Source organism: Stegostoma tigrinum, chromosome 12 (genome assembly GCF_030684315.1).
Source record: "Stegostoma tigrinum isolate sSteTig4 chromosome 12, sSteTig4.hap1, whole genome shotgun sequence".
Lineage (NCBI taxonomy): Eukaryota > Metazoa > Chordata > Chondrichthyes > Orectolobiformes > Stegostomatidae > Stegostoma > Stegostoma tigrinum.
Genome location: NC_081365.1, coordinates 67,015,860 through 67,033,663, shown reverse-complemented (window position 1 = coordinate 67,033,663; position 17,804 = coordinate 67,015,860). Strand labels below are relative to the sequence as shown.

Genomic DNA, 17,804 nt, shown 5'->3' with positions numbered 1-17,804 from the left:
GGAGGGGGGGGGAAAGTGAGGGGGGGAAGGGAGGGGGGGAAGGGAGGGGGGGAAGGGAGGGGGGGAAGGGAGGGGGGGAAGGGAGGGGGGGAAGGGAGGGGGGGAAGGGAGGGGGGGAGAGGGGGGGAAGGGAGGGGGGGAGTGGGGGGGAAGGGAGGGGGAAGGGAGGGAGGGAGGGGGGAAGGGAGGGGGGAAGGGAGGGGGGAAGGGAGGGAGGGAGGGAGGGGGGGGAGGGAGGGGGGGAGGGAGGGGGGGGAGGGAGGGGGGGAGGGAGGGGGGAAGGGAGGGGGGAAGGGAGGGAGGGAGGGGGGAGGGAGGGGGGAGGGGGGGGAGGGAGGGGGGGAGGGAGGGGGGGAGGGAGGGGGGGAGGGAGGGGGGGAGGGAGGGGGGGAGGGAGGGGGGGAGGGAGGGAGGGAGGGAGGGAGGGAGGGAGGGAGGGGGGGAGGGAGGGAGGGGGGGAGGGAGGGAGGGGGGAGGGGAGGGAGGGAGGGGGGAGGGGGGGAGGAAGGGAGGGGGGGAGGGGGGGAAGGGTCGTGGTGGGGGAAGGGGGGGGGAAGGGAGGGGGGGGAAGGGGAGAGGGGAAGGGGAGGGGGGGGGAGAGGGGAAGGGGAGGGGGGGGAAGAGGGGAGGGGGGGGAAGAGGGGAGGGGGGGAAAGAGGGAGGGGGGGAAAGAGGGGAGGGGGGGAAAGAGGGGAGGGGGGGAAAGAGGGGAGGGGGGGGAGAGGGGAGGGGGGGGAGAGGGGAGGGGGGAGAGGGGAGGGGAGGGAGAGGGGAGGGGGGGGAGAGGGGAGGGGGGGAGAGGGGAGGGGGGGGAGAGGGGAGGGGGGGGAGAGGGGAGGGGGGGGAGAGGGGAGGGGGGGGTGAGGGGAGGGGGGGGAGAGGGGAGGGGGGGGAGAGGGGAGGGGGGGGAGAGGGGAGGGGGGGGAGAGGGGAGGGGGGGGAGAGGGGAGGGGGGGGAGAGGGGAGGGGGGGTGAGGGGGAGGGGGGGAGAGGGGAGGGGGGGAGTGGGGAGAGGGGGTTGGGAGGGGAGAGGGGATGGGGAGGGGGGAGGGGAGAGGGGAAGGGGAGGGGGGAGGGGAGAGGGGAAGGGGAGGGGGGAGGGGAGAGGGGAAGGGGAGGGGGGAGGGGAGAGGGGAAGGGCAGGGGGGAGGGGAGTGGGGAAGGGGAGGGGGGAGGGGAGAGGGGAAGGGGAGGGGGGAGAGGGGAAGGGGAGGGGGGGGAGAGGGGAAGGGGAGGGGGGGAGAGGGGGGGAGAGGGGAAGGGGAGGGGGGGAGAGGGGGGGAGAGGGGAAGGGGAGGGGGGGTGAGGGGGGGAGAGGGGGGGAGAGGGGAAGGGGTGGGGGGGAGAGGGGAAGGAGAGGGGGGAAGGGGAGGGGAAGGGGAGGGGGGTGGGGGGGGGGAAGGGGAGGGGGGAGGGGGGGGGGAAGGGGAGGGGGGGGGAAGGGGAGGGGGGAGGGGGGGGGAAGGGGAGGGGGGAGGGGGGGGGAAGGGGAGGGGGGAGGGGGGGGAAGGGGGGGGGGGAGGGGAGGGGGGAGAGGGGGGGAAGGGTCGTGGGGGGGAGGGGGGGAAGGGTCGTGGGGGGGAGGGGGGAAGGGTCGTGGGGGGGAGGGGGGAAGGGTCGTGGGGGGAGGGGGGAAGGGTCGTGGGGGGGAGGGGGGAAGGGTCGTGGGGGGGAGGGGGGAAGGGTCGTGGGGGGGAGGGGGGGAGGGGGGGAAGGGTCGTGGGGGGGAGGGGGGAAGGGTCGTGGGGGGGAGGGGGGGAAGGGTCGTGGGGGGGGAAGGGTCGTGGGGGGGGGAAGGGTCGTGGGGGGGGAAGGGTCGTGGGGGGGGGAAGGGTCGTGGGGGGGGGAAGGGTCGTGGGGGGGAAGGGTCGTGGGGGGGACGGGGGGAAGGGTCGTGGGGGGGGGAAGGGTCGTGGGGGGGGGAAGGGTCGTGGGGGGGGGAAGGGTCGTGGGGGGGGGAAGGGTCGTGGGGGGGGGAAGGGTCGTGGGGGGGGGAAGGGTCGTGGGGGGGGGAAGGGTCGTGGGGGGGGAAGGGTCGTGGGGGGGGGGAGGGTCGTGGGGGGGGGGAGGGTCGTGGGGGGGAGGGTCGTGGGGGGGGAAGGGTCGTGGGGGGGGGAAGGGTCGTGGGGGGGGGAAGGGTCGTGGGGGGAAGGGGGGGAAGGGTCGTGGGGGGAAGGGGGGGGAAGGGTCGGGGGGTGGGGAGGGGGGGGAAGGGTCGGGGGGTGGGGAGGGGGGAAGGGTCGGGGGGGAGGGGTCGGGGGGGGAGGGGTCGGGGGGGAAGGGGTCGGGGGGGAAGGGGTCGGGGGGGAAGGGGTCGGGGGGGAAGGGGTCGGGGGGGAAGGGGGGGAAGGGGGGGGGGAGGGGGGGGAAGGGGGGGAAGGGGGGGAAGGGGAAGGGGGGGAAGGGGGGAAGGGGAAGGGGGGGAAGGGGGGGAAGGGGGGGGAAGGGGGGAAAGGGGGGAAGGGGGGAAGGGGGGAAAGGGGGAAAGGGGGAAAGGGGGAAAGGGGGAAAGGGGGAAAGGGGGAAAGGGGGAAAGGGGAAGGGGGGGAAGGGGAAGGGGGGGGAGAGGGGAAGGGGGGGAGAGGGGAAGGGGGGGAGAGGGGAAGGGGGGGAGAGGGGAAGGGGGGGGAGAGGGGAAGGGGGGGAGAGGGGAGGGGGGGGAGGGGGGAAGGGGGGGAGGGGGGAAGGGGGGGAGGGGGGAAGGGGGGGAGGGGGGAAGGGGGGGAAGGGGGGAAGGGGGGAAGGGGAAGGGGGGGAGGGGGGAAGGGGAAGGGGGGAGGGGGGAAGGGGAAGGGGGGGAGGGGGGAAGGGGAAGGGGGGGAGGGGGGAAGGGGAAGGGGGGGAGGGGGGAAGGGGGAGGGGGGAAGGGGAAGGGGGGGAGGGGGGAAGGGGAAGGGGGGGAAGGGGAAGGGGGGGAAGGGGAAGGGGGGGAGGGGGGAAGGGGGGGAGGGGGGAAGGGGAAGGGGGGGAGGGGGGAAGGGGAAGGGGGGGAGGGGGGAAGGGAAGGGGGGGAAGGGGGAAAGGGGGAAGGGGAAGGGGGAAAGGGGGAAGGGGAAGGGGGAAAGGGGGAAGGGGGAAGGGGAGGGGGGAAGGGGAGGGGGGGGAAGGGGAAGGGGGGAAGGGGGAGGGGGGAAGGGGGAAAGGGGGAAGGGGAAGGGGGGAAGGGGGAAAGGGGGAAGGGGAAGGGGGAAAGGGGGAAAGGGGGAAGGGGAAGGGGAAGGGGAAGGGGAAGGGGAAGGGGGGAAGGGGGGGTAAGGGGGGGGAAGGGGAAGGGGGGAAGGGGAAGGGGGGAAGGGGGGGAGGGGGGGAAGGGGGGGAAGGGGGGGAAGGGGGGGGAGGGGGGGGAAGGGGGGGGAAGAGGGGGGAAGGGGGGGGGAGGGGGGGGAGGGGGGGGGAGGGGGGGGGGAGGGGGGGGGGAAGGGGGGGGAGGGGGGGGGAGGGGGGGAGGGGGGGGGGAAGGGGTGGGGAGGGGGGGGGGGGAAGGGGGGGGAAGAGGGGGGGGGAAGGGGTGGGGAGGGGGGGGGGGAAGGGGGGGGGGAAGGGGGGGGAGGGGGGGGGGAAGGGGTGGGGAGGGGGGGGAAGGGGGGGAGGGGGGGAAGGGGGGGAAGGGGGGGGAAGGGGGGGGAAGGGGGGGGGGAAGGGGGGGGGGAAGGGGGGGGGAAGGGGGGGGGAAGGGGGGGGGAAGGGGGGGGGGGAAGGGGGGGGGGGATGGGGGGGGGTAGGGGGGGGGAAGGGGGGGGAAGGGGGGGGAAGGGGGGAAGGGGGGTTGGGGGGGGAAGGGGGGGGAAGGGGGGGGGTTGGGGGGGAGGGGGGGAAGGGGGGGAAGCGGGGAAGGGGGGAAGGGGGCAAGGGGGGAAGGGGGGAAGGGGTCGGGGGGGGAAGGGGTCGGGGGGGGAAGGGGTCGGGGGGGGAAGGGGTCGGGGGGGGAAGGGGTCGGGGGGGGAAGGGGCCGGGGGGGGGAAGGGGTCGGGGGGGGGGAAGGGGTCGGGGGGGGGAAGGGGTCGGGGGGGGAAGGGGTCGGGGGGGGAAGGGGTCGGGGGGGGGAAGGGGGGGAAGCGGGGAAGGGGGGAAGGGGGGGAAGGGGAAGGGGGGAAGGGGAAGGGGGGAAGGGGAAGGGGTCGGGGGGGGAAGAGGGGAAGGAGGGAAGAGGGGAAGGGGGGAAGGGGTCGGGGGGGGGAAGGGGTCGGGGGGGGAAGGGGTCGGGGGGGGGAAGGGGTCGGGGGGGGGAAGGGGTCGGGGGGGGGAAGGGGTCGGGGGGGGGAAGGGGTCGGGGGGGGGAAGGGGTCGGGGGGGGAAGGGGTCGGGGGGGGAAGGGGGGAAGGGGGGGAAGGGGGGAAGGGGAAGGGGGGAAGGGGAAGGGGAAGGGGGGAAGGGGAAGGGGTCGGGGGGGGAAGAGGGGAAGGGGGGAAGGGGTCGGGGGGGGGAAGGGGTCGGGGGGGGAAGGGGTCGGGGGGGGAAGGGGTCGGGGGGGGGAAGGGGTCGGGGGGGGAAGGGGTCGGGGGGGGGAAGGGGTCGGGGGGGGAAGGGGTCGGGGGGGGGAAGGGGTCGGGGGGGGGAAGGGGTCGGGGGGGGGAAGGGGTCGGGGGGGGGAAGGGGTCGGGGGGGGAAGGGGTCGGGGGGGGAAGGGGTCGGGGGGGGGAAGGGGTCGGGGGGGGAGGGGTCGGGGGGGGAGGGGTCGGGGGGGGAGGGGTCGGGGGGGGAAGGGGGAGGAAGGGGGGGAAGGGGGGGAAGGGGGGGGGGGAAGGGGGGGAAGGGGGGGAAGGGGGGGAAGGGGAAGGGGGGAAGGGGAAGGGGGGAAGGGGAAGGGGGGAAGGGGAAGGGGGGAAGGGGAAGGGGGGAAGGGGAAGGGGGGAAGGGGAAGGGGGGAAGGGGAAGGAGGGGGGGAAGGGGGGAAGGGAGGGGGGGAAGGGGGGAAGGGGAGGGGGGGAAGGGGAAGGGAGGGGGGGAAGGGGAAGGGAGGGGGGGAAGGGGAAGGGAGGGGGGGAAGGGGAAGGGAGGGGGGGAAGGGGAAGGGGGGAAGGGGAAGGGGGAAGGGGAAGGGGAAGGGGAAGGGGAAGGGGAAGGGGGAAGGGGAAGGGGAAGGGGGGAAGGGGAAGGGGAAGGGGGAAGGGGAAGGGGAAGGGGAAGGGGGAAGGGGAAGGGGAAGGGGGAAGGGGGAAGGGGGAAGGGGGAAGGGGGAAGGGGGAAGGGGAAGGGGGGAAGGGGAAGGGGAAGGGGGGGAAGGGGGAAGGGGAAGGGGGGGGAAGGGGGAAGGGGGAAGGGGAAGGGGGGGGAAGGGGGAAGGGGAAGGGGGGGGAAGGGGGAAGGGGAAGGGGGGGGAAGGGGGAAGGGGAAGGGGGGGGAAGGGGGAAGGGGAAGGGGGGGGAAGGGGGAAGGGGGAAGGGGAAGGGGGGGAAGGGGGAAGGGGAAGGGGGGGGAAGGGGGAAGGGGAAGGGGGGGAAGGGGGAAGGGGGGGAAGGGGGAAGGGGAAGGGGGGGAAGGGGAAGGGGGGGGGAAGGGGGAAGGGGGGGGAAGGGGGAAGGGGGGGGAAGGGGGAAGCGGGGGGAAGGGGGAAGGGGGGGAAGGGGGGGGAAGGGGGGGGAAGGGGGAAGGGGGGGGAAGGGGGAAAGGGGAAGGGGGGGGAAGGGGGAGGGGGAAGGGGAAGGAGGGGGAAGGGGGAAGGGGAAGGGGGGAAGGGGGAAGGGGAAGGGGGGGAAGGGGGAAGGGGAAGGGGGGGAAGGGGGAAGGGGAAGGGGGGGGAAGGGGGAAGGGGAAGGGGGGGAAGGGGGAAGGGGGGGAAGGGGGAAGGGAAGGGGGGGAAGGGGGAAGGGGAAGGGGGGGGAAGGGGGAAGGGGGGGAAGGGGGAAGCGGGGGGAAGGGGGAAGGGGGGGAAGGGGGGGGAAGGGGGGGAAGGGGGAAGGGGGGGGAAGGGGGAAAGGGGAAGGGGGGGGGGAAGGGGGAGGGGGAAGGGAAGGAGGGGGAAGGGGGAAGGGGAAGGGGGGGAAGGGGGAAGGGGAAGGGGGGGAAGGGGGAAGGGGAAGGGGGGGGAAGGGGGAAGGGGAGGGGGGGAAGGGGGAAGGGGAAGGGGGGGAAGGGGAAGGGGGGGGAAGGGGAAGGGGGGGGAAGGGGAAGGGGGGGAAGGGGAAGGGGGGGGATGGGGAAGGGGGGGGAAGGGGGAAGGGGGGGGAAGGGGAAGGGGGGGGAAGGGGAAGGGGGGGGAAGGGGAAGGGGGGGGAAGGGGGAAGGGGAAGGGGGGAAGGGGTCGGGGGGGAGAAGGGGTCGGGGGGGAGGAGGGGTCGGGGGGGAGGAGGGGTCGGGGGGGAGGAGGGGTCGGGGGGGAGGAGGGGTCGGGGGGGAGGAGGGGTCGGGGGGGAGGAGGGGTCGGGGGGGAGGAGGGGTCGGGGGGGAGGGGTCGGGGGGGGAGGGGTCGGGGGGGGGAGGGGTCGGGGGGGGGAGGGGTCGGGGGGGGAGGGGTCGGGGGGGGGGAGGGGTCGGGGGGAGGAGGGGTCGGGGGGGAGGAGGGGTCGGGGGGGAGGAGGGGTCGGGGGGGAGGAGGGGTCGGGGGGGGAGGGGTCGGGGGGGAAGGGGTCGGGGGGGGAAGGGGTCGGGGGGGGGGAAGGGGTCGGGGGGGGGGAAGGGGTCGGGGGGGGAAGGGGTCGGGGGGGGAAGGGGTCGGGGGGGGGGAAGGGGTCGGGGGGGGGGAAGGGGGAAGGGGTCGGGGGGGAAGGGGTCGGGTGGGGGAAGGGGTCGGGTGGGGGAAGGGGTCGGGTGGGGGAAGGAGTCGGGGGGGAAGGGGGGGAAGGAGTCGGGGGGGAAGGGGGGGGAAGGAGTCGGGGGGGAGGGGGGGAAGGAGTCGGGGGGGAGGGGGGGAAGGAGTCGGGGGGGAGGGGGGGAAGGAGTCGGGGGGGGAGGGGGGAAGGAGTCGGGGGGGAGGGGGGGAAGGAGTCGGGGGGGAGGGGGGGAAGGAGTCGGGGGGGGAGGGGGGGAAGGAGTCGGGGGGGGAGGGGGGGAAGGAGTCGGGGGGGGAGGGGGGGGAAGGAGTCGGGGGGAAGGGGGGGGAAGGAGTCGGGGGGGAAGGGGGGGGAAGAGGGGGGAAGGGGGGGAAGAGGGGGAAGAGGGGGGGAAGGGGGGGGAAGGGGGGGGGAAGGGGGGGGAAGGGGGGGGAAGGGGGGGAAGGGGGGGAAGGGGGGGGAAGGGGGGGAAGGGGGGGGGAGGGGGGGGGAGGGGGGGGGAGGGGGGGGGAGGGGGGAAGAGGGGGGGGGAGGGGGGGAAGAGGGGGGAGGGGGGGAAGAGGGGGGGGGGGGGAAGGGGGGGGGAGGGGGGGGGGAGGGGGGGGGAAGGGGGGGGGAAGGGGGGGGGGGAGGGGGGGGAGGGGGGGGAGGGGGGGGGAGGGGGGGGAGGGGGGGGGGAGGGGGGGAAGAGGGGGGGGGAGGGGGGGGGAAGAGGGGGGGGAGGGGGGGAAGGGGGGGGGAGGGGGGGAAGAGGGGGGGGGAGGGGGGGAAGAGGGGGGAGGGGAGGGGAGGGGAGGGGAGGGGAGGGGAGGGGAGGGGGGGGAGGGGGGGGAGGGGGGAGGGGGGGAGGGAGAGGGGGGGGAAGGGGGGGGAAGAGGGGGGAAGGGGGGGGAAGAGGGGGGAAGGGGGGGGAAGAGGGGGGAAGGGGGGGGGAAGGGGGGGGGAAGAGGGGGGGAAGAGGGGGGGAAGAGGGGGGGAAGAGGGGGGGAAGAGGGGGGGGGAAGAGGGGGGGGAAGAGGGGGGGAAGAGGGGGGGAAGAGGGGGGAAGGGTCGTGGGGGGGAAGAGGGGGGAAGGGTCGTGGGGGGGAAGAGGGGGGAAGGGTCGTGGGGGGGAAGGGTCGGGGGAAGGGTCGTGGGGGGGAAGGGTCGGGGGGAGGGGGGGGGAAGGGTCGTGGGGGGAGGGGGGGAAGGGTCGTGGGGGGAGGGGGGGAAGGGTCGGGGGGGGAGGGGGGGAAGGGTCGGGGGGGGAGGGGGGGAAGGGTCGGGGGGGGAGGGGGGGAAGGGTCGGGGGGGAAGGGTCGGGGGGTTGGGGGGGGGGGGAGGGTCGGGGGGTTGGGGGGAGGGTCGGGGGGTTGGGGGGAGGGTCGGGGGGTTGGGGGGGAAGGGTCGGGGGGTGGGGGGGGGAAGAAGGGGTCGGGGGGATGGAAGGGGTCGGGGGTGGAGGAAGGGGGTCGGGGGTGGAGGAAGGGGTCGGGGGTGGAGGAAGGGGTCGGGGGGGGAGGAAGGGGTCGGGGGGGGAGGAAGGGGTCGGGGGGGGAGGAAGGGGTCGGGGGGGGAGGAAGGGGTCAGGGAGGAGGAAGGGGTCGGGGAGGAGGAAGGGGGAAGAAGTGGGAAGGAGGGTTAAGAAGGGGGAAGAAGGGGGAAGAAGGGGGAGGGGAAGAAGGGGGGGAAGGAAGGGGAAGGGGGGAAGGAAGGGGAAGGGGGGGAAGGAAGGGGAAGGGGGGGAAGGAAGGGGAAGGGGGGGCAAGGGGAAGGGGGGGGGCAAGGGGAAGGGGGGGCAAGGGGAAGGGGGGGCAAGGGGAAGGGGGGGCAAGGGGGAGGAAGGGGAAGGGGGGAGGAAGGGGAAGGGGGGAGGAAGGGGAAGGGGGGAGGAAGGGGAAGGGGGGGTAGGGGGGAGGAAGGGGTCGGGGGGTAGGGGGGAGGAAGGGGTCGGGGGGTAGGGGGGAGGAAGGGGTCGGGGGGTAGGGGGGAGGAAGGGGTCGGGGGGTAGGGGGGAGGAAGGGGTCGGGGGGTAGGGGGGAGGAAGGGGTCGGGGGGGAAGGGGGGAGGAAGGGGTCGGGGGGTAGGGGGGAGGAGGGGGGAAGGGGGGAGGAAGGGGTCGGGGGGGGAAGGGGAGAGGAAGGGGTTGGGGGGGGGAAGGGGAGAGGAAGGGGTCGGGGGGGGGATGGGGTTGGGGGGGGAAGGGGGGAGGAAGGGGTCGGGGGGGAAGGGGTCGGGGGGGGAAGGGGTCGGGGGGGGAAGGGGTCGGGGGGGGAAGGGGTCGGGGGGGAAGGGGTCGGGGGGGAAGGGGTCGGGTGGGGAGGTGTCGAGGGGGAAGGTGTCGAGGGGGAAGGTGTCGAGGGGGGAAGGGGGGTGGAAGGGGTCGGGGGTGGAAGGGGTCGGGGGTGGAAGGGGTCGGGGGTGGAAGGGGTCGGGGGTGGAAGGGGTCGGGGGGGAAGGGGTCGGGGGGAAGGGGTCGGGGGGAAGGGGGTCGGGGGGGAAGGGGGTCGGGGGGGAAGGGGGTCGGGGGGGGAAGGGGGTCGGGGGGGAAGGGGGTCGGGGGGGAAAGGGGTCGGGGGGGAAGGTGTCGAGGGGGGAAGGTGTCGAGGGGGGAAGGGGGGGAAAGGGGTCGGGGGGGAAAGGTGTCGAGGGGGGAAAGGGGTCGAGGGGGGAAAGGGGTCGAGGGGGGAAAGGGGTCGAGGGGGGAAAGGGGTCGAGGGGGGAAAGGGGGGAAAGGGGTCGGGGGGGAAAGGGGTCGGGGGGGAAGGGGTCGGGGGGGAAGGGGTCGGGGGGGGAAGGGGTCGGGGGGGGAAGGGGTCGGGGGGGAAGGGGTCGGGGGGGAAGGAGTCGGGGGGGAAGGAGTCGGGGGGGAGGGGGGGAAGGAGTCGGGGGGGAGGGGGGGAAGGAGTCGGGGGGGGAGGGGGGGAAGGAGTCGGGGGGGAAGGGGGGAAGGAGTCGGGGGGGGAAGGAGTCGGGGGGGGAAGGAGTCGGGGGGGAGGGGGGGAAGGAGTCGGGGGGGGGAAGGAGTCGGGGGGGAGGGGGGGAAGGAGTCGGGGGGGAAGGGGGGAAGGAGTCGGGGGGGGGAAGGAGTCGGGGGGGAAGGAGTCGGGGGGGAAGGAGTCGGGGGGGAAGGAGTCGGGGGGGGAAGGAGTCGGGGGGGAAGGGGGGAAGGAGTCGGGGGGGAAGGGGGGGAAGGAGTCGGGGGGGAAGGGGGGGAAGGAGTCGGGGGGGAAGGGGGGAAGGAGTCGGGGGGGAAGGGGGGAAGGAGTCGGGGGGAAGGGGGGGAAGGGGGGAAGGAGTCGGGGGGAAGGGGGGAAGGAGTCGGGGGGGAAGGGGGGGGAAGGAGGTCGGGGGGAAGGGGGGGGAAGAGGGGGGAAGGGGGGGAAGAGGGGGGAAGGGGGGGAAGAGGGGGGAAGAGGGGGGAAGGGGGGGAAGAGGGGGAAGAGGGGGGAAGGGGGGGGAAGGGGGGAGAGGGGGGGGAGGGGGGGAAGAGGGGGGGGAGGGGGGGAAGAGGGGGGGAGGGGGGGGGGGGGGAGGGGGGGAAGAGGGGGGAGGGGGGGAAGAGGGGGGGGAGGGGGGGAAGAGGGGGGAGGGGGGGAAGAGGGGGGGAGGGGGGGAAGAGGGGGGGAGGGGGGGAAGAGGGGGGGAGGGGGGGAAGAGGGGGGGAGGGGAGGGGGGTGGGGGGGGAAGGGTCGGGGGGTGGGGGGGGGGGAGAAGGGGTCGGGGGGATGGAAGGGGTCGGGGGTGGAGGAAGGGGTCGGGGGTGGAGGAAGGGGTCGGGGGTGGAGGAAGGGGGTCGGGGGTGGAGGAAGGGGTCGGGGAGGAGGAAGGGGTCGGGGAGGAGGAAGGGGTCGGGGAGGAGGAAGGGGTCGGGGAGGAGGAAGGGGAAGAAGTGGGAAGGAGGGTTAAGAAGGGGGAAGAAGGAAGAAGGGGGGAGAAGGGGGGGAAGGGGGGGAAGGGGGGGAAGGGGGGGAAGGGGGGGAAGGGGGGGGAAGGGGGGGAAGGGGGGAAGGGGGGGAAGGGGGGGAAGGAAGGGGAAGGAAGGGGAAGGGGGGGAAGGAAGGGGAAGGGGGGGAAGGAAGGGGAAGGGGGGAGGCAAGGGGAAGGGGGGGGCTAGGGGAAGGGGGGGGCTAGGGGAAGGGGGGGCAAGGGGAAGGGGGGGCAAGGGGAAGGGGGGGCAAGGGGAAGGGGGGGCAAGGGGGGAGGAAGGGGAAGGGGGGAGGAAGGGGAAGGGGGGTAGGGGGGAGGAAGGGGAAGGGGGGTAGGGGGGAGGAAGGGGTCGGGGGGGAAGGGGGAGGAAGGGGGTCGGGGGGGTAGGCGGGAGGAAGGGGTCGGGGGGGAAGGGGGGAGGAAGGGGTCGGGGGGGAAGGGGGGAGGAAGGGGTCGGGGGGGAAGGGGAGAGGAAGGGTGGGGGGGGGAGGGGAGAGGAAGGGGGTCGGGGGGGAAGGGGTCGGGGGGGGAAGGGGTCGGGGGGGGAAGGGGTCGGGGGGGGAAGGGGTCGGGGGGGGAAGGGGTCGGGGGGGGGAAGGGGGGAGGAAGGGGTCGGGGGGGAAGGGGTCGGGGGGGAAGGGGTCGGGGGGGGAAGGGGTCGGGGGGGAAGGGGGGAGGAAGGGGTCGGGGGGGGAAGGGGGTCGGGGGGAAAGGGGTCGGGGGGAAAGGGGTCGGGGGGGAAAGGGGTCGGGGGGGAAAGGGGTCGGGGGGGGAAGGTGTCGAGGGGGGAAGGTGTCGAGGGGGGAAGGTGTCGAGGGGGGAAGGTGTCGAGGGGGGAAGGTGTCGAGGGGGGGAAAGGGGTCGGGGGGAAAGGTGTCGGGGGGGGGAAAGGTGTCGGGGGGGGGAAAGGTGTCGGGGGGGAAAGGGGGAAAGGGGGGAAGGGGGGGAAGGGGGGGAAGGGGGAAGGGGGGAAGGGGGGGAAGGGGGGGAAGGGGGGGAAGGGGGGGAAGGGGGGAGGGGGGGAGGGGGGGAGGGGGGGGAGGGGGGGGAGGGGGGGGAGGGGGGGAGGGGGGGAGGGGGGAGGGGGGAGGGGAGAGGGGGAGAGGGGAGAGGGGAGAGGGGGGAGGGGGGGAGGGGGGAGTGGGGGAGTGGGGGAGTGGGGGAGTGGGGGGGAGTGGGGGAGGGGGGAGTGGGGGAGGGGGGGAGGGGGGGAGGGGGGAGGGGGGGAGTGGGGGAGTGGGGGGGGAGGGGGGAGGGGGAGGGGGGAGGGGGGGGAGGGGGAGGGGGGAGGGGGGGAGGGAAGGGGGGAGGGGGAAGGGGGGAGGGGGGAGGGGGAAGGGGGGAGGGGGGAGGGGGGAGGGGGAAGGGGGGAGGGGGGGAGGGGGAAGGGGGGAGGGGGAAGGGGGGAGGGGGAAGGGGGGAGGGGGAAGGGGGGGAGGGGGAAGGGGGGGGAAGGGGGGAGCGGGGGGGAAGAGGGGGGAGCGGGGGAGCGGGAGCGGGAGGGGGGGAGGGGGGAGCGGGAGCGGGGAGGGGGGAGCGGGAGGGGGAAGGGGGGAGCGGGAGGGGGAAGGGGGGAGCGGGAGGGGGAAGGGGGGAGCGGGAGGGGGAAGGGGGGAGCGGGAGGGGGAAGGGGGGAGCGGGAGGGGGAAGGGGGAAGGGGGAAGGGGGGAGGGGGGAGGGAGAAGGGGGGAGGGGAGAAGGGGGGAGGGAGAAGGGGGGAGGGAGAAGGGGGGGGGAAGGGGGGGAAGGGGGGAAGGGGGGGAAGGGGGGGAGGGGGGGAAGGGGGGGAGGGGGGGAGGGGGGGAGGGGGGAGGGGGGGAGGGGGGGAAGGGGGGGAAGGGGGGGGAGGGGGGGAGGGGGGGAAGGGGGGGAGGGGGGGGAAGGGGGGGAAGGGGGGGAAGGGGGGGAAGGGGGGAAGGGGGGAAGGGGGGAAGGGGGGAAGGGGGGGAAGGGGGGAAGGGGGAAGGGGGGGAGGGGGGGAAGGGGGGGAGGGGGGGAGGGGGGGAAGGGGGGGAAGGGGGGGAGGGGGGAGGGGGGGAAGGGGGGGAAGGGGGGGAGGGGGGAGGGGGGGAGGGGGGAGGGGGGGAGGGGGGGAGGGGGGGAGGGGGGAGGGGGAAGGGGGGGGGAGGGGGGGAGGGGGGGAGGGCGGAAGGGGGGAAGGGGGGGAGGGGGGGAGGGGGGGAGGGGGGGAGGGGGGAAGGGGGGGGAGGGGGGAAGGGGGGGAGGGGGGGAGGGGGGGGAGGGGGGGAGGGGGGGAGGGGGGGAAGGGGGGGAGGGGGGGAAGGGGGGGAGGGAGAAGGGGGGGAGGGAGAAGGGGGGGAGGGAGAGGGGGGGAGGGAGAAGGGGGGAGGGAGAAGGGGGGAGGGAGAAGGGGGAGAAGGGGGGGAAGGGGGGAGAGGGAGAAGGTGGGGGAAGGGGGGGAGGGGGAGAAGTGGGGGGAGGGGGGGAGGGGGGAAGGGGGGAGGGGGGGGAGGGGGGGAGGGGGGAAGGGGGGGAGGGGGGGGAGGGGGGGAGGGGGAAGGGGGGGAGGGGGAAGGGGGGGAGGGGGAAGGGGGGAGGGGGGGGAGGGGGTGGAGGGGAAGGGGGGGAGGGGGAAGGGGGGGAGGGGGAAGGGGGGGAGGGGGAAGGGGGGGAGGGGGAAGGGGGAAGGGGGGGGAAGGGGGAAGGGGGGAGGGGGGAGGGGAAGGGGGGGGAGGGGGAAGGGCAAGTGTGGGAGGGGGAGGGGGAGGGGGAGGGGGAGGGGGAGGGGAAGGGGGAGGGGAAGGGGGAGGGGAAGGAGGGGAAGGGAAGGAGCCGAAGGGGGGGAAGGAGGGGAAGGGGGGAAGGGGAAGGGGGGAAGGGGACAAGGGTTGTGGGGGGGCACGGGGGGAAGGGTTGTGGGGGGGGAGAAGGGTTGTGGTGGGGGGAGAGAAGGTTTGTGGGGGGGGGAGAGAAGGGTTGTGGGGGGGGAGAGAAGGGTTGTGGGGGGGGGGAGAGAAGGGTTGTGGGGGGGGAGAGAAGGGTTGTGGGGGGGGAGAGAAGGGTTGGTGGGGGGGGGAGAGAAGGGTTGTGGGGGGGGGGAGAGAAGGGTTGTGGGGGGGGGGAGAGAAGGGTTGTGGGTGGGGGAAGGGTTGTGGGGGGGGAGGGGGGAAGGGTTGTGGGGGGGGAGGGGGGAAGGGTTGTGGGGGGGGAGGGGGGAAGGGTTGTGGGGGGGGGAGGGGGGAAGGGTTGTGGGGGGGGGAGGGTTGTGGGGGGGGGGGAGGGTTGTGGGGGGGGGGAGGGTTGTGGGGGGGGGGAAGGTTGGGGGGGGGAGGGTTGTGGGGGGGGGGGGGAGGGTTGTGGGGGGGGGGGGAGGGTTGTGGGGGGGGGGGGAAGGGTTGTGGGGGGGGCCCGGGGGGGGAAGGGATGCGGGGGTGGCGAGGGATGCGGGGGGTGGCGAGGGAAGCGGGGGGTGGCGAGGGATGCGGGGGGGTGGCGAGGGAATAGGGAATACACTGGGGGGGGAATAGGGAATATGCGGGGGGGGAACAGAGAATATGCGGGGGGGAACAGAGAATACGCGGGGGGGTGCGAATACACTGGGGGGGCGAATACACTGGGGGGGGGGCGAATACACTGGGGGGGCGAATACACTGGGGGGGGCGAATACACTGGGGGGAGAACGGGGAATACACGGGGGGAGAACGGGGAATACACGGGGGGAGAACGGGGAATACACGGGGGGGGGAGAACGGGGAATACACGGGGGGGGGAGAACGGGGAATACACGGGGGGGGAGAATACACTGGGGGGGGCGAATACACTGGGGGGGCGAATACACTGGGGGGGCGAATACACTGGGGGGGGAACGGGGAATACACTGGGGGGAGAACGGGGAATACACGGGGGGGGGAGAACGGGGAATACACGGGGGGGGGGAGAACGGGGAATACACGGGGGGGGGGAGAACGGGGAATACACGGTGGGGGAGAATACACTGGGGGGGGAGAATACACTGGGGGGGGAGAATACACTGGGGGGGGAAGGGGAATACACTGGGGGGGGGGGAAGGGGAAGGGGAATACACGGCGGGGGGAGACGGGGAATACACGGGGAGGGGGGAGACGGGGAATACAGTGGGGGGGGGGGGCGGGGAATACAGCGGGGGGGGAAGGGGAATACGCCGGGGGGAGAAGGGGAATACGGCGGGGGGGGATCGGGGGAATACAGCGGGGGGGGGGGGGATCGGGGGGATACAGCGGGGGGGGGAGATCGGGGGGGATACAGCGGGGGGGGGAGATCGGGGGGATACAGCGGGGGGGGGGGAGATCGGGGGGATATCGGGGGGGGGGATCGGGGGGGGAACGGACAGGGGATACAGCGGGGGGGGGAACGGACGGGGGATACAGTGGGGGGGGACACGGGGGATACAGTGTTTTGGGCGAATACAGTGGGGTGGGGGGGATACAGTGGGGGGGGACACGGGGGATACAGTGTTTTGGGCGAATACAGTGGGGTGGGGGGGATACGGTGGGGACACGGTGGGGACACGGGGGATACGGTGGTGGGGGGGGACGGGGGAATACGGTGGTGGGGGGGACGGGGGAATACGGTGGTGGGGGGGACGGGGGAATACGGTGGGGGGGGGGAATACGGTGGGGGGGGGCGGGGGATACGGTGGGGGGGGGGATACGGTGGGGGGGGGGGCGGGGGATACGGCGGGGGGGACAGGGGATACGGCGGGGGGGGACGGGGGATACGGCGGGGGGGACGGGGGATACGGCGGGGGGGGATCGGGGATACGGCGGGGGGGGGATCGGGGATACGGCGGGGGGGGGATCGGGGGGATACAGCGGGGGGGGGATCGGGGGGATACAGCTGGGGGGATCGGGGGGATACAGCTGGGGGGGATCGGGGGGATACAGCTGGGGGGGGAATCGGGGGGATACAGCGGGGGGGATCGGGGGGATACAGCGGGGGGGATCGGGGGGATACAGCGGGGGGGGGATCGGGGGGATACAGCGGGGGGGGATCGGGGGGATACAGCGGGGGGGGGGATCGGGGGGATACAGCGGGGGGGGGGATCGGGGGGATACAGCGGGGGGGGGGATCGGGGGGATACAGCGGGGGGGGATCGGGGGGATACAGCGGGGGGGGGGATCGGGGTGATACAGCGGGGGGGGGATCGGGGTGATACAGCGGGGGGGGGGATCGGGGGGATACAGCGGGGGGGGGGAATCGGGGGATACAGCGGGGGGGGGATCGGGGGATACAGCGGGGGGGGGATCGGGGGATACAGCGGGGGGGGGGAACGGACGGGGATACAGCGGCGGGGGGGAGAGAGACGGGGGATACAGCGGGGGGGGAGGGAGACGGGGGATACAGCGGGGGGGAGGGAGACGGGGGATACAGCGGGGGTGGACACGGGGATACAGTGGGGTGGGTGGACACGGGGATACAGTGGGGTGGGGGGGACACGGGGATACAGTGGGGTGGGGTGGGGTGGGGGGGACACGGGGGGATACAGTGGGGTGGGGTGACACAGGGGGATACAGTGGGGTGGGGTGACACGGGGGGATACAGTGGGGTGGGGTGACACGGGGGGATACAGTGGGGTGGGGGGGATATGGGGGAGACAGTGGGGACACGGGGGACACGGGGGGGTGGGGGGACACGGGGTGGTGGGGGGTCACGGGGGGGATACAGGGGGGTGGGGGGTCACGGGGGGATACAGTGGGGGGGGGGGGAGAGAGACGGGGGATACATTGGGGTGGGGGGGACACGGGGGGGATACAGTGGGGGGGGGAGAGAGACGGGGGATACATTGGGGTGGGGGGGACACGGGGTTACAGTGGGGACACGGGGGATACAGTGGGGACACGGGGGATACAGTGGGGACACGGGGGATACAGTGGGGTGGGGAGACTCACGGTGGGGGGCGGGCAATACATGGGGGACGGGAGTCTCTGCCCGGGGACCCTGCGGCCACCTGCTCCCGGCCTCCAGCAGCTTCACCACCGCCCCCGACCCCCCCCGGGAGGCGGCAGATTTGCTCTCATAGCACCCCCCCCGACAAACCCGACACAGTACGTTCACCCACCCCCACCCCGGCTCGCTGTTGATGCCCATTTCACGGCTCCGTCGCTATCGGGCAGGGACAGGCCCTGCTTGTTGTGGTCCGGGACCCCCGCCCCGACCCCGGCCGCCGCTTGTTTCCTTGACGTTTGCTCCATGTGGAGCCGGCGGCCCCGGTACCGGCCCCCGGTATCCCTCCTCCCCACCCGGGCCTGCTCCCTACCCTCCGGGCCTCGTCCACCCCCTCCTCCGCTACACTTCTTCCCCCAGCTGTACCTCCCGGTCCTCCGCTGTTAAATCATGCCTGCTCGCCTCCTGTACAACCCGTGTCGCCATGATGTGACGGAAGTGAATTGGCCCGAGGAAGGAAGGAGGGAGGGATTGAGAACAGCCCCGAGAGAGAGAGAGAGAGAGAGAGAGAGTGTGTGAGTGAGTGGGGGAGGGAGGTGTGTGCCTGCCCAGAACAGCAGCAACGTGCATCACCCTAACATCTGCCCATCGACTGGTCCACCCTGGCAGGACAATTCAATGCCCTGCTTTGCCCCTTTCCCTTCAAACATAATCAAACAACAGAGGTGAGGCAAATTGACACAATGCAATCTCTAACCACACTTTTTTGTGCAGTCAACCTGTTCAAATATATCTCCAGGACAGGTGGGCGTTGAACCCAGACCTCCGGGCTTACAGCTGGGACCATCCTGCTGTGCCACAAACCACCCCCGCAATGGCTGAAAACTGTTTCGCTCTCATTCAGTCAACCTGTTCAGACGTGCCAGGGTACAACTTGTTGTGGCAGGTGGAACTTGAACACTGAGCTTCTGGCCTAGAGGCGGAGACATGACCACTGAACCACAAGATTCCCACGACCCCATGCCAACGTCCCCTTAACATTAAGAAATTGTCACCTTATTGTTTCCAAATCAACCTGTTCGGACATTTCAGGGTACGCCTCATGCCAGATGGAGCTTGAACATGGAGCTTCTGATGTTGAGGTAGGGAAATGATCGCTGCACCACATCTTCACATTAAAGCATTGTCAAAAAGTACATCCCGCCTTAAGTGCCAAACACTTTAGGGTAGATAAGGAGGTGTATAACCCCTTTTTTTCAGCACAGCCAAAATTGCAACAAATGAGGACTTAAGTATTGTGAG

At 74.7% G+C, this 17,804-nt stretch overlaps 1 protein-coding gene across 1 annotated transcript in view; it reads right to left on the bottom strand.

Annotated features, from left to right (window-relative positions):
* LOC125457055 (gamma-taxilin-like) overlaps positions 1–17,039 on the bottom strand; it is an 85,988-nt gene extending 68,949 nt beyond the window's left edge. The window contains exon 1 of the mRNA XM_059650390.1: positions 16,929–17,039. Within this exon, the coding sequence (XP_059506373.1) occupies positions 16,929–16,988 (60 nt within the window). The 5' untranslated portion in view covers positions 16,989–17,039. The remainder of the gene's footprint in view (positions 1–16,928) is intronic.
* Positions 17,040–17,804: the final 765 nt, after the last annotated feature.